The 14,922-nt window shown below is 41.9% G+C and overlaps 1 protein-coding gene across 2 annotated transcripts in view; it reads left to right on the top strand.

Annotated features, from left to right (window-relative positions):
* The window catches only part of NWD2 (NACHT and WD repeat domain containing 2), a 298,741-nt gene that overhangs the window by 156,123 nt on the left and 127,696 nt on the right, over positions 1-14,922 (top strand). For both annotated transcript variants that reach the window (XM_077279924.1, XM_077279925.1), the window contains exon 3: positions 4,967-5,083. In XM_077279924.1, coding sequence (XP_077136039.1) covers positions 4,967-5,083 — 117 coding nt within the window. The remainder of the gene's footprint in view (positions 1-4,966; positions 5,084-14,922) is intronic.

Below are 14,922 nucleotides of genomic sequence, written 5' to 3'. Positions count from 1 at the left end.
TTAGACTTCGCGTGGATCCATATTTTTGTGTACATGACCTACGCTTGAGATATATGTGAAAGTAGTTGTTACAATATCCATACAAAAAGACCAATGTTTCTTCCTAACAGAGTAACTGTGTTCATGAAGGCGAGCTAGAAATAACAGGCATCCAGATCGCTGTAATCATTCCTTCTGTTATGCTTATCTCTAGGCACAGATGCTTGTAGCTAGAAAATGTTTGGCTCCAAATAATTTGTCGTGTTAAGAAAAAAAAAAAATTCACAATGTACTAAATATAAAAGAAAACATGTTAAAAATATTTTTAGGGAATATTCTACTTTAATAATAATAATCTGAAATTTGTTCGGGCTCTCGAAAAATGCCAATGCTGTACCAAAGATGAATTAACATTAATTCCACCTTAATTGTACAGGGGGATGTTACTAATGAATCTAATTCAAGCAGTTGTAACCAGTTTTCACTTATTTTGCATATAGTGAATCAGCATCAGTGTGAAACTTAAATGTACTGTATCTTATTGGTTGACGGTCAACAGGTGAACACAACCGATTGGCCAGGAGATGCAGCACAGCTTTTCAAGTTCACAGCGGGAAGAGACGCCCACACTGAACAGTTAGGTTATGTTCACACATTGCATTTTCTCTCCTATTGGCAGTAAAAAAGCGGCAAACAAAAAGCAAGTTTTGTTCTTTTCTTGCTGCGTTTTTTTGTGCGTTTTTTGCTACATTTTTCAGGATCCCAGCGTTTAGCTTTGCTTCCACCATACTACCATAAACAATGCAAAGTGTTAGGGCACCAATGCAAGACGTATGTGAAAGCATAAAACATTTTTGGAAAAGTGGTCAAATAGATCAAATTATTTAATGGAAAAAGATTTTAATGCTTAAAAAATAGTGAGTATGCTGAACAAAAAAGTTAATGCGTTCATGAAAAAATACATAATTACAAATTCAACAACAGTGGGGGGAGTTGAATTGGTCTGGAATAGTTTACCTAAGGGTACGTGTCCACGTTCAGGATGGCCGGCGCTTTGGACGGAGCGGAAAACTCGTGCCGCCCAAAGGGCCGCCCCCTTCTGTAGACGCGATGATGCCGGATGTGTTCATTGCACAAATCCGGAATCATCGCACCCCACACATAGGGCCCTGTGTTTTACCTTGCGGTGGCGCAGCATCGCTGCAAGGTAAACGGACATGCTGCGTTCTAAAAAGACGCGCTGCATGTCGGGAATCTCAGGGCTGCCGGATGCGTGTTACCACGCATAGTGGAGATGGGATTTCATAAAATCCCCTCCACTATGCTGTAACATCTGGACGCTGCGGATTGAACGCTGCGGCTCTACGCAGCGTTCAATCCGCAGCTATTCCGGATGTGATACGGCCCGTGTGCACATACCCTTAGACATTGGCAGAGCATTTTGTAGGTGGGACACTGTTTACATTCACACATTGGTCAGGGCCATTGAGTTGGTCAGGCATTTTTCAATTTCACACATTGGTCAGGTAATGTTTAGTTTTATACACTGGAATAATAGCAAAAAACACGGCACTCAATAGAAGTAGGTGCTGTAGGTGCGCAAGTAGGGTGTCCAACCCATAGAACAGTACAAAAAGAATTTGGCACTCGATATGTGAGAAAAGTGCTTCTGTTTATTAGTGCATCCAGACAGAAATGGCTAATGAACGTTTTCGGTCCGACATTGAACCTTCATCAGATCATTCTTTGATATGAACTATGAATACATGAAATGAAACATGAAATGAAAAAAGATCAGAAAGACATAAAATGTCACATGATGCAAAGAAAACGAGAAAAAATACAAGTATCAATAATATTCCATCTATGTTGTTTAAACGAGTAAATATAATGAAGAAGGAAACGAAATCTATCCGTGAGTGCTCCGTGGGTGGTAGAGGTACCTGTAAAGATACAGACCGCAGACCGTGCTGTGTGACACATTAAGGGAAATGGTCACAGTGATACAACTATATACATGACGACATGTGCTTATAGTAAAATTCAAGTACCAACTATATTAAGCAGATGAAGGCTATAAGAACTAGTATTTCTTCCAGAGAATGAAGACAAGACGCAATACAGGGTATTTGATAGGAGTGTCGGTGAAGGTCTAAACGGCCAATAATAGTGAATTTTGAGTGAAAACCTAAAACAACTAAAAAAATGACCAGGCATTAATAAAGACATATACAAACAGGTGCACAAAGTATTAAAGAGTGAATGAAGAGGAACGTATCCCCTGTATGGTGAAAGAGCTGGCAATTATGGTGCTTGAGAGAAAATGGTAACTGTAAATAGCCCACAATTAAATAAAATAAGGCAAAGAGACGAAGGGATAAGGTACACAAGAGTGCATGTACCTGGATGTGGAAGCGATCCAAAGAGGAAAAGAAGAGCGTCCAGGATAGGTAAGCCTACTACGACGGATATGTTCTCTATGGGACCGAAAAGAACCGCAGGTAATGTGGTAAATAAAGGTGAGGTAATTAATAATCAAGAATATGGCACACCTGTGCCCAGTACCTGGAGAACGACAGACACCAAACAAAAGGAGCAAGCGCCAGGGTCAGGAGCAACAGAAGTTGGTGTATAAGGGTTAGAGCGGGCGGATAACAAGCATCTCCCTATATTAATTATATTTACTCGTTTAAACAACATAGATGGAATATTATTGATACTTGTATTTTTCTCGCTTTCTTTGCATCATGTGACATTTTATGTCTTTCTGATCTTTTTTCATTTCATGTTTCATTTCATGTATTCATAGTTCATATCAAAGAATGATCTGATGAAGGTCCAATGTCGGACCGAAAACGTTCATTAGCCATTTCTGTCTGGATGCACTAATAAACGGAAGCACTTTTTTTCACATATCGAGTGCCAAGTTCTTTTTGTAGAGTTTTATACATTGGTCGGCCATTGAAATGTTCAGGCAATTATTTACGTTAACATATCACTAATATAATGATACTATACTAATCCTAATTGCCATTCTCAAGTGAGGAGTCTGAGGACACCAAGACATTTTGGTTTAAACTTGAGAAAATCACAATAACAAATGAGTTTAACACCCTGCTCTACCTGCTTTTTTTTTTTACTATAAACACGGCAAAAACTGATGGCAACATTTTTTGCTGCATTTTTTATGTTTTTTTGCACATCAGTTTTCCAATTCAGTCAGGAATAAATACCAATGTGTGTGCATGAAATTTCTAAAATCTCTTAGCTTTTGCTGTTTCTGCAAAAAACAGCTTTTAATTTGCCTAAAAAACACAGCAAAAAGGCAGCATGTGAACATATACTTATAGAAAGAAAATGTACATTCACAAAAAAAGAAGGAAAAGAGCAAAAGTATGCAGATTACAGGGACTAGGGCACATTTATCATAGTATATAATGTTTAGACAGTGCGAGTTTGAAGTAGACGTTTTAAAATGCTACAAATTTATCATAAAGGTTCATTATTTTTGCCATATGATAAATATGACACATCTTTAGCCTGTCTAGTCTACATTTACACCAACTATATGTTGACATACGGTACTTTGTTCAAAAAATACGCACTAAAACATTGGAGCTTTTTTTTCCATTTTTTACTTCTATTTTTTGCAGATGGTGTTATGTTAGGCCACAAAGCTCGTACTGAACCATGCTATTTTTGGTCAAGGCACAGATAGTATATAAAACACATAATAAATATAATTCAACTCTCGAAAGAGTTTTTTTCTGCCATAATTCTTACCTTATTTTGCAATAACCATCTTGTGTTGAGAATTTTCTGCATACATTACTTTCTATAGGAGATGAATTTGGTGCAGATTCGTAGCTCAGTGAATTGCAATAATAAGAGTAATTAGAGGTCATTATTATCATTGAAGGCCATATTTCCAATATTCTTGGGTTCTGTTCTATGGTGTGACAACCTGGGAACAGAAAACTGCTCTGATTCTCAAACTGTTCGAGTAATCAGAGTATGGAAACCACAGGGTTCTCACACCCTAATTGACTTTGAATGATATCCATGGAGTGAGAATCTCTCCAGGCAGCATTAACGTCAATGGGGCTGGTTGGAAACTTTAGTAGGCAAGGTGTGGGCATTTTGTTACTCTGATTAGTTTTATTTTTCTGGTTCTATAACAGAAATACTTAAATTATAGAGTAGATGTGATTGAATCCTTAGCTGTATGCCAGGGACTGGAGAAGAGCAAAAAGAGGAGCAGTAACCTTTGGTCTGGTCCTTTGTTGAATGTGGACTTCTGTGGTCTCCTCAGCCCGATTTCTCTTTGTCACTTTCTAGGCCTCGAGATGTCATGGTACATTGTGCACAACAATATCATAATGTCGCTGGGCCTAGAAAGCGATAGAAGTGCCCAGAAGATGCTGCAACAAAGGACAGAAGTCAGTCCTGGGTGCCTCAACACCCTTTGCTCATCTCTACAAGTGAACACTAGAATAACAGGTTTACCTAGTAAACCAGTATGGTATGAGAAAGTCTGTGGCTTCCACAGGTTATTCTCACACCAGTTAACCATTTACACATGGCCTCTTGTGAACTGGGCCATAGAAAATAAAGCTATTCTACTATACAGTAGTCACATCTTTCTTGACTGTAACAACTTCGGAATAGGAGATCTTATCATATAATTTCCCTTTTGTTATTACTAAGAAACACAGGACAATTAAATCTAAATATAATTCATGATAATCCAGGTTTTCTGTAAATTGTGTGCATCCCCCATAATATCATTGTCTCTAATTACAATTCTTGGTACTTGAGGACTTAGTCATACAGTATATACAGCAGTATAAATAATAGGATATCACACAACCTTGGGCAAGTCAAAAATACATCTAACACAATGAGAGCAAAGGGACAATAAAATTAAAGATGATTTTACTATTTCCTCCTTCTGTTTGGAATACTAATATGTAACCTTAAATCCTAGGCCATAGACTTGTATTGGGGGATACCAGAAGAAGAATGGGATAGCCCTGAACTGCAGAGGACTCGTATGAGGTTGTTGGAGGAGTGTCTGAAGACATCTGCTGGACCATGTTTTGTGGTAAGTCGTATACATGTTACATATCCAGTAATAAATTGGTGTGCTAAAAGGAATGTGCTCATCCCCATATCTAATATTAGGTGGGCAAAGAACCCTGTCTATATTGTTTTACTTGAGCAAATATGACAATTGTAAAATAAATGCACTATATAAAAAAAAGTATGAATTATTTAATTCAGGTTTTTCAGCCAGACTACATTCAACATGCTTCAAAAAATTGTGTAAAAAATGCTATGATTTTACGACACCTCTACTAATGAGTGAGTGTGGCCTTTACTCCATTGCCACAGGTGCATAAAATCCCACCCCACGTCATGCCGTATGCCTTCACAAACATTTGTGATGTAATGGCTTATTCTAATTAGAATGTGGTCCTGTAATGGGATACCATCATTGTAAGAAGTCATATCTTCCTCCTAAATATTCCACCATCAGGTATGAGTGATATTATTGAAAAGTTGATGGAAGCACACTAACTCATCCACAAAGCAGAGACCAAGTAAAGTTACAGAGCGAGTCACCGAGTGCTGAGGAGCAGAAGTCGCTTATGATTTCCTGGTTGAATAGATGAATGTTATGACCCCAATGGCGAGGGTCTCAGAGGAACAAGTAAGTCTGCGACGTACAAAAATCCAGCTCATAGGGCAGTGGTAACTGGGTTGACCATATAACTACTCCTAACGCCAACACTAGAAGTAGCCGGGGAACATGCCTACGTTGGTCGCTAGATGTCTCGCGCCAGCCGGAGGACTAACTACCCCTAGAAGAGGAAAACAAAGACCTCTCTTGCCTCCAGAGAATAGACCCCAAAAGTCGGATACAAGCCCCCCACGAATAATAACGGTGAGGTAAGAGGAAATGACAAACACAGAGATGAACTAGGTTTAGCAAAGAGAGGCCCACTTACTAATAGCAGAATGTAGTAAGATAACTTATATGGTCAACAAAAACCCTAACAAAATTCCACACTGGAGATACAAGAACCCCCGAACCGTCTAACGGCCCGGGGGGAGAACTCCAGCCTCCCTAGAGCTTCCAGCAAGGTTAGGATACAGATTATGTACAAGCTGGACAAAAATGCAAACAAAAACAAATAGCAAAAAGCAAGAAAGCAGACTTAGCTTAATTTAGCAGGAACCAGGATCAGTAGACAAGAGCACAACAGATTAGCTCTGATTACAACGTTGCCAGGCATTGAACTGAAGGTCCAGGGAGCTTATATAGCAACACCCCTGACCTAACGACCCAGGTGAGCATACAAGGGATGAATGACATACCCAGAGTCAAATCACTAGTAACCACTAGAGGGAGCCAAAAGGTAAATTCACAACAGTACCCCCCCCTTAGTGAGGGGTCACCGAACCCTCACCAAGACCACCAGGGCGATCAGGATGAGCGGCGTGAAAGGCACGAACTAAATCGGCCGCATGCACATCAGAGGCGACCACCCAGGAATTATCCTCCTGACCATAGCCCTTCCACTTGACCAGGTACTGAAGCCTCCGCCTGGAGAGACGAGAATCCAAAATCTTCTCCACCACGTACTCTAACTCGCCCTCAACCAACACCGGAGCAGGAGGCTCAGCAGAAGGAACCACAGGCACAACGTACCGCTGCAACAAGGACCTATGAAATACGTTGTGAATGGCAAACGACACCGGAAGATCCAGGCGAAAGGATACAGGATTAATGATTTCCAATATCTTGTAAGGACCAATGAAGCGAGGCTTAAATTTGGGAGAGGAGACCTTCATAGGAACAAATCGAGAAGACAGCCATACCAAATCCCCAACGCGAAGTCGGGGACCCACACCGCGGCGGCGGTTGGCAAAACGCTGAGCCTTCTCCTGTGACAACTTCAAGTTGTCCACCACATGACTCCAGATCCGCTGCAACCTATCCACCACGGAATCCACCCCAGGACAGTCAGAAGGCTCCACATGTCCCGAGGAAAAAACGAGGATGGAAACCAGAGTTGCAGAAAAATGGCGAAACCAAGGTGGCGGAACTAGCCCCATTATTAAGGGCAAATTCAGCCAACGGCAAGAAGGTCACCCAATCATCCTGATCAGAAGAGACAAAACACCTCAAATAAGCCTCCAGAGTCTGATTAGTTCGCTCCGTTTGTCCGTTAGTCTGGGGATGGAAAGCGGACGAAAACGACAAATCAATGCCCATCCTACCACAAAAGGATCGCCAGAACCTGGAAACAAACTGGGATCCTCTGTCCGACACAATATTCTTAGGAATGCCGTGCAAACGAACCACGTTCTGGAAGAACACAGGAACCAGATCAGAAGAGGAAGGCAGCTTAGGCAAAGGAACCAGATGGACCATCTTGGAGAAACGATCACATATCACCCAGATGACAGACATGCCCTGAGACACCGGAAGATCCGAAATGAAATCCATAGAGATGTGTGTCCAAGGTCTCTTCGGGACAGGAAAGGGCAAGAGCAACCCGCTGGCACGAGAGCAGCAAGGCTTAGCTCGGGCACAAGTACCACAGGACTGCACAAATGACCGCACATCCCTTGACAAGGAAGGCCACCAAAAGGACCTGGCCACCAGATCTCTGGTGCCAAAAATTCCCGGGTGCCCTGCCAACACCGAGGAATGAACCTCGGAAATGACTCTGCTGGTCCATCTAGCAGGCACAAACAATCTGTCAGGTGGACAAGAGTCAGGCCTACCAGCCTGAAATCTCTGCAACACACGTCGCAGATCTGGAGAAATAGCAGACACGATAACTCCTTCCTTAAGAATACCCACAGGTTCAGCGACTCCAGGAGCATCAGGCACAAAGCTCCTAGACAGAGCATCGGCCTTCACATTCTTAGAACCTGGCAAATACGAGACCACAAAGTCAAAACGGGAGAAAAACAATGACCAGCGGGCCTGTCTAGGATTCAGGCGTTTAGCAGACTCGAGATACATCAGATTTTTGTGATCAGTCAAGACCACCACACGATGCTTAGCACCCTCGAGCCAATGACGCCACTCCTCAAATGCCCACTTCATGGCCAACAACTCCCGATTGCCCACGTCATAATTTCGCTCTGCCGGCGAAAACTTCCTAGAGAAAAAGGCACAAGGCCTCATAGTAGAGCAACCAGGGCCTCTCTGCGACAAAACGGCCCCTGCCCCAATCTCCGAAGCATCCACCTAAACCTGAAAGGGAAGTGAGACGTCAGGCTGGCACAAAACAGGCGCCGAAGTAAACCGGCGTTTCAACTCCTGGAAAGCCTCCACGGCAGCAGGAGCCCAGTTAGCCACATCAGAGCCTTTCTTGGTCATATCCGTCAGCGGTTTAACAACGCTAGAGAAATTTGCGATAAAACAACGGTAGAAGTTAGCAAAACCCAAGAACTTCTGAAGACTCTTAACCGACGAGGGTTGAGTCCAATCATGAATAGCTCGGATCTTGACTGGATCCATCTCCACAGCAGAAGGGGAAAAAATGAACCCCAAAAAGGGAACCTTCTGTACACCAAAGAGACACTTTGAGCCTTTTACAAACAAAGAATTTTCACGCAGAATCTCAAAAACCATCCTGACCTGCTCCACATGCGAGTCCCAATCATCAGAAAAAAACAGAATATCATCCAGATAAACAATCAAAAATTTATCCAGATACTTCCGGAAAATGTCATGCATGAAGGACTGAAAAACTGAAGGGGCATTAGAGAGCCCAAATGGCATCACCAAGTACTCAAAATGACCTTCGGGCGTATTGAATGCGGTTTTCCATTCATCGCCCTGCCTAATGCGCACAAGGTTGTACGCACCACGAAGGTCTATCTTGGTGAACCACTTGGCACCTTTAATCCGGGCAAACAAATCTGACAACAGCGGCAAAGGATACTGAAATTTGACAGTGATCTTATTTAAAAGCCGATAGTCAATACAAGGCCTCAAAGATCCGTCCTTTTTGGCCACAAAAAAGAATCCCGCACCAAGAGGGGAAGAAGAAGGACGGATATGCCCCTTCTCAAGAGACTCCTTGATATATGAACGCATCGCGGTATGTTCAGGTACCGACAGATTAAACAGTCTCCCCTTAGGAAACTTACTGCCAGGAATCAAATCTATTGCACAGTCACATTCCCTATGAGGAGGCAGTACACTGGACTTAGACTCGCTGAAGACATCCTGATAATCAGACAAATACGCTGGAACTTCCGAAGGCGTAGAAGAAGCAATAGACAAGGGCAGGGAATCTCCATGAATTCCATGGCAGCCCCAACTTGACACTGACATAGCCTTCCAGTCCAAGACTGGATTATGGGTCTGTAACCATGGCAAACCCAAAACAACCAAATCATGCATTTTATGCAGAACAAGAAAACGTATTACCTCCCGATGATCGGGAGTCATGCACATGGTAACCTGTGTCCAAAACTGCGGTTTATTTTTTGCCAATGGCGTAGAATCAATACCCCTAAGAGGGATAGGATTTTCCAATGGCTCAAGAACAAATCCGCAGCGCTTGGCAAATGACAGATCCATAAGGCTCAGGGCAGCACCTGAGTCCACAAACGCCATGACAGGATACGATGACAGTGAGCAAATCAAAGTTACAGATAGAATAAACTTAGGTTGTAAATTACCAATGGCGACCGGACTAACAACCTTAGTAAGACGTTTAGAGCATGCTGAGATAACATGTGTAGAATCACCACAGTAGTAACACAAGCCATTCTGGCGTCTATGAATTTTCCGCTCATTTCTAGTCAGGATTCTATCACATTGCATTAAATCAGGTGCCTGTTCAGACAACACCATGAGGGAATTTGCGGTCTTGCGCTCCCGCAACCGCCGGTCGATTTGAATAGCCAGGGCCATAGAATCATTCAGACCTGTGGGAATGGGAAAACCCACCATCACATTCTTAATGGCTTCAGAAAGGCCATTTCTAAAATTTGCAGCCAATGCACACTCGTTCCACTGGGTCAGCACGGACCATTTCCGAAATTTTTGGCAATACACTTCAGCCTCGTCCTGGCCCTGAGACATCGCCAGCAAGGCTTTTTCTGCCTGAATCTCAAGATTGGGTTCCTCATAAAGCAAACCGATCGCCAGAAAAAACGCATCAATGTCAGCCAATGCTGGATCTCCTGGCGCCAGCGAGAAAGCCCAATCATGAGGGTCGCCCCGTAAAAAAGAAATAACAATTTTTACTTGCTGAGCGGAGTCTCCAGATGAACAGGGTTTCAGGGACAAAAACAATTTACAATTATTCCTGAAATTTCTAAATTTAAATCGGTCTCCGGAAAACGGTTCAGGAATCGGTATCTTAGGTTCTGACACAGGATTTCTGATAACATACTCTTGTATGCCCTGCACACGAGCAGCAAGCTGATCCACACTTGTAATCAAGGTCTGGACATTCATGTCTGCAGCAAACACAACCCACTCAGAGGTAAAGGGGAAAAGAAAAAAAAATGAGAGAGAGAAAAAAAACCTCAGAACTTTCTTTCTTATAATCCCGCTTCTGCAATGCATTTAACATTTAATACTGGCCTGGCAAACTGTTATGACCCCAATGGCGAGGGTCTCAGAGGAACAAGTAAGTCTGCGACGTACAAAAATCCAGCTCATAGGGCAGTGGTAACTGGGTTGACCATATAACTACTCCTAACGCCAACACTAGAAGTAGCCGGGGAACATGCCTACGTTGGTCGCTAGATGTCTCGCGCCAGCCGGAGGACTAACTACCCCTAGAAGAGGAAAACAAAGACCTCTCTTGCCTCCAGAGAATAGACCCCAAAAGTCGGATACAAGCCCCCCACAAATAATAACGGTGAGGTAAGAGGAAATGACAAACACAGAGATGAACTAGGTTTAGCAAAGAGAGGCCCACTTACTAATAGCAGAATGTAGTAAGATAACTTATATGGTCAACAAAAACCCTAACAAAATTCCACACTGGAGATACAAGAACCCCCGAACCGTCTAACGGCCCGGGGGGAGAACTCCAGCCTCCCTAGAGCTTCCAGCAAGGTTAGGATACAGATTATGTACAAGCTGGACAAAAATGCAAACAAAAACAAATAGCAAAAAGCAAGAAAGCAGACTTAGCTTAATTTAGCAGGAACCAGGATCAGTAGACAAGAGCACAACAGATTAGCTCTGATTACAACGTTGCCAGGCATTGAACTGAAGGTCCAGGGAGCTTATATAGCAACACCCCTGACCTAACGACCCAGGTGAGCATACAAGGGATGAATGACATACCCAGAGTCAAATCACTAGTAACCACTAGAGGGAGCCAAAAGGTAAATTCACAACAGATGAATCTGAGTTTGGCCAATGCCAGGAGAACGTTACTTGCCTGACTTAATTTTGGTGGAGAAGGTATAATGCTGGTGGTTCTTTTTCAGGAGACAACGTAGAACCTTTAGATCCTATGAAGGAAAATCTTAATGCTTCAGCATACCAAGATATTTTGGACACTTGTATGCTTCCATCTTTGTCGTAACATTTTGAAAAAGGCCCTTTCTGTTGTAGCATGACTGTGTCCCAGTGCGTGAAGCAAGGTCTATAAAGCCATGGTTGGTGGAGCTTGGTGCAGAGAAAGTTGACTGACTAAACAGAGTCATGACTTCAATATAGTCATACACCTTTGAGATAAACTCAAATGAAGATTGACAGCCAAGCCCTCTCAACCAACATCAGTGTCTGACCTCACAGATGCTCCTCTGGGTGAATGGGCAAAAGTTCCTACAGACACACTCCAGAATCTGGTAGCTGATATATCTGCAAAGGGACCAACTCCATATTGATGGATTCAGAATGTAGGTGTAATCTGTGTCCCATTACATTTGTCTACATGTGTTTGTAGAAACAAGTGGGTGGATTTAGACCTAAAATATTGATTTTGTTAGCATCCATGTATAGTTGTATATCATCTGTTTATGGAATGGCTGTAACCTTAGGAGGTTGAAAGTATGAACTGAAATATAATGATTGACATATATAGTACTGTAATATCAGATTTCACTTTTATACTATGGATGGTAAATATTTAAGATAAGCCAGTATGAGTAAGAGACCTTGGTAACTTGAGATATCACAAGGTGAATTATGCTAAACCTGCAGTTCATATGAGGCTATGTAATACTGAGCCATCTAGTGGTTTGCCCTCTAGAGAATATGGAGAGTTGCTGATTCAAACCATTTCATTACACCTCTGAATATGATCAGTTTTGTCCATATTAAGAGCAGAACTGATGCTCCAGGAAAAAATCAATGACTAGGGTCTTGGCGAGTATTAGTTGCACATCCAAAGTCTTAGAAAGTTACCAAAAATCCAGAACTTGTTTTATAGTGTGAATAAAAACAAAACCATTTATTGAAATATCAAAACTCAAATCATAGCATGACAATGATGCCATGAATAAGAACCACGAACAAATATTGGTTCGAAACACGTAAGGGTTTTTTTACTTCTATCTCCAAGTTGTCCTGTTTTTTAATTTTGCACAATTTTAATTTGGATGTTTCAATAAAAGTTTTTATTTTTATTCACACTGGAAAACAACTCATGAATTTTCACTAACTTTCTAAGTCCCATCCATTCCTTCTTAACCGAGATTTTCATCTAAGAACTTCCCATAAATCTAAAGAAGAGCTGAAAGCACACAATATTTTCTACATCCAAGCTCTACAGTTCCTTTCACTCATTGAGGTTGGCTTCATCCAGTTGCATTAGTAATTTAAGGGGTTATCCAGTTTCCTAAAAAAAATAGGGAAACAACAGAGAATTATATAAAACATACCGAGTAATCGCCTCTTCTTACTCCTGCCGATCAAGCTCTGATGCCCGGGAGAGCTTTATGGTCTTTATTGACAGGTGGCCAGCTTGGGACTGCTGGAAAAGTACAGCACAAGCTGGCCACCACCAAAGAAAGACCGGGAGGACTACTGAAGTGTCTTCGCTGGATGTAAAGATTTTTCCCTATCTGGTATTACAGTTTAGCTCTATTAAGTTGAGGGAGGCTAAGCTGTAATCCTGTATACCACTAGATGAGGCAGTAATGTTGGAGGAAACAGTCAGTGTGTAGACTCCATTGAAGCTTCTTGACAAGTTACACTATTGAAGCAGGAGAAGTTTTGTCCATACATGGAGTCCGATCACACTACATCTTAAAAATGTAAAATCAAAGAAATAGGTAGATATTAAATAATACAATTTTCAACCAATATGAAAAATAGTAGATAAATATGTAGTTTTCTAAAATTTCCTCCAAGAATACAAGAAGATCCTATTACTAGATCACAATAGTTTTTCATAGTTCTCCTGCATGCAGTACTAAGCTGTTGGGCACAGTATCTGGCACTGTCTCAGCTGTCGAATTCAGATTGCCGATTCAGGTAACACAAAGCTCTACAGACATATTAGAAGAGTGTACTGTGAGAACTGTCAAAACAGTCTGCATGACAAAAACATTTGTGCAACTTGTTGTCTTGCCACTATTTTAGTGTTCTGACTTTGCTGTAATTAAAACAAATTGCAGAAAATTTGCATGTCCCGTGCATTGAAGTCTATGGCAAGTGTGCTGTGTACCATTTGTGACCAGCGACAAAAATTCCAACACATTTGGAAACATTTGCGACTCTGTGTTCCCATCGCAGGAGGTCACAGGTCACAGTGCGACACCATAGAAAATAATAACATTCATAACATCCCATGTTGCTATGTGTCGTTGCGATTACAGTGTCACGCGACACATGGCGCCATGTAGTCCTAATGTTTCCAGATAGGTCGCCTTTCCACAGAAATCTTTCTGATATTTTTGGAGTAAGTAACCAGTTATAAAGGAAAATCCATATCTCCTTTGTTTCGTTGAAGTTTTCTTACCGTATTTTAAGAACATCACACAGCCTGTAACACAGCCAAGCAATTTTAGCAGGTGATTCCTTGTGGGACACGACAAATTGGCCTAGATGAATTCCACAGAGTGTGCGAGCAGCTGCGTTATATCTGTACCCTTAACACTATTGCACAGTCTATAAAAAGACGGCTTCAAAACACGTCTGAGAATGTTACTTAATGAGAATCTGTCACAGAGAAATGAGGACATCGATAAGAAGCACTGGTAACACAGGCTCGTGTCCCGATTTGGAAGTCTGGAAGAAGAAGGGTCTCATCTTTTGAAACAGTCTAAAGGAAAATCTGTCTTTTTTGTCCATAGCAACCAATCACAGCTCAGCTTTCATTTCATCAGAGCAGTTTAAGAAATGAAAGCAGCATTCTGATTTTTCTTTTTGACAGTATTAATTAGGTACGTTTTATAGCACTGCACATCCCTCTGATTTGATGGATCAAGTGAGAGCCTTTGGCCAACTCCATGAAAAATTGGTGTAAGGCCCCCTTCACACGTCCATTTTTCATGGCCGTATGTGGTCCGTTTTTTAAGGACCGCAAATACGGACACACACCCATTGTTTGTCACGTTTTGTAGCATGGTCCACAAAACGTCACATACACATGCACACTGATGACACACGGATGACAAGTACCAGTGTCTGGGAAAAAGCAGTACAGTTTGCGCTGTTTCCAGGCGCCGGGTGCTGAAGTTAATTCTGATAATTGCCTCCTGGTCTCCTGTAGCTCAGCCCGATCAGGTGACAATAATGGGAGTTGTATTCAGCACCCACTGTGTACATCTTTTGTTAAATTCAGAATTAAATTATAAAAATTGGCATGGGCGAACACATAATTTTGATAACCAGCAGAGGGAAAGACAACAGTTGGGGGCTGATGTTACTAATCTGGGAAAGGGGACAATATCCCAAAAGGTTCCAAGGCTATTAATAACAGCTCACAGCTTTTT

Source organism: Ranitomeya variabilis, chromosome 1 (genome assembly GCF_051348905.1).
Source record: "Ranitomeya variabilis isolate aRanVar5 chromosome 1, aRanVar5.hap1, whole genome shotgun sequence".
Lineage (NCBI taxonomy): Eukaryota > Metazoa > Chordata > Amphibia > Anura > Dendrobatidae > Ranitomeya > Ranitomeya variabilis.
This window is presented reverse-complemented; position numbering and strand designations above follow the sequence as displayed.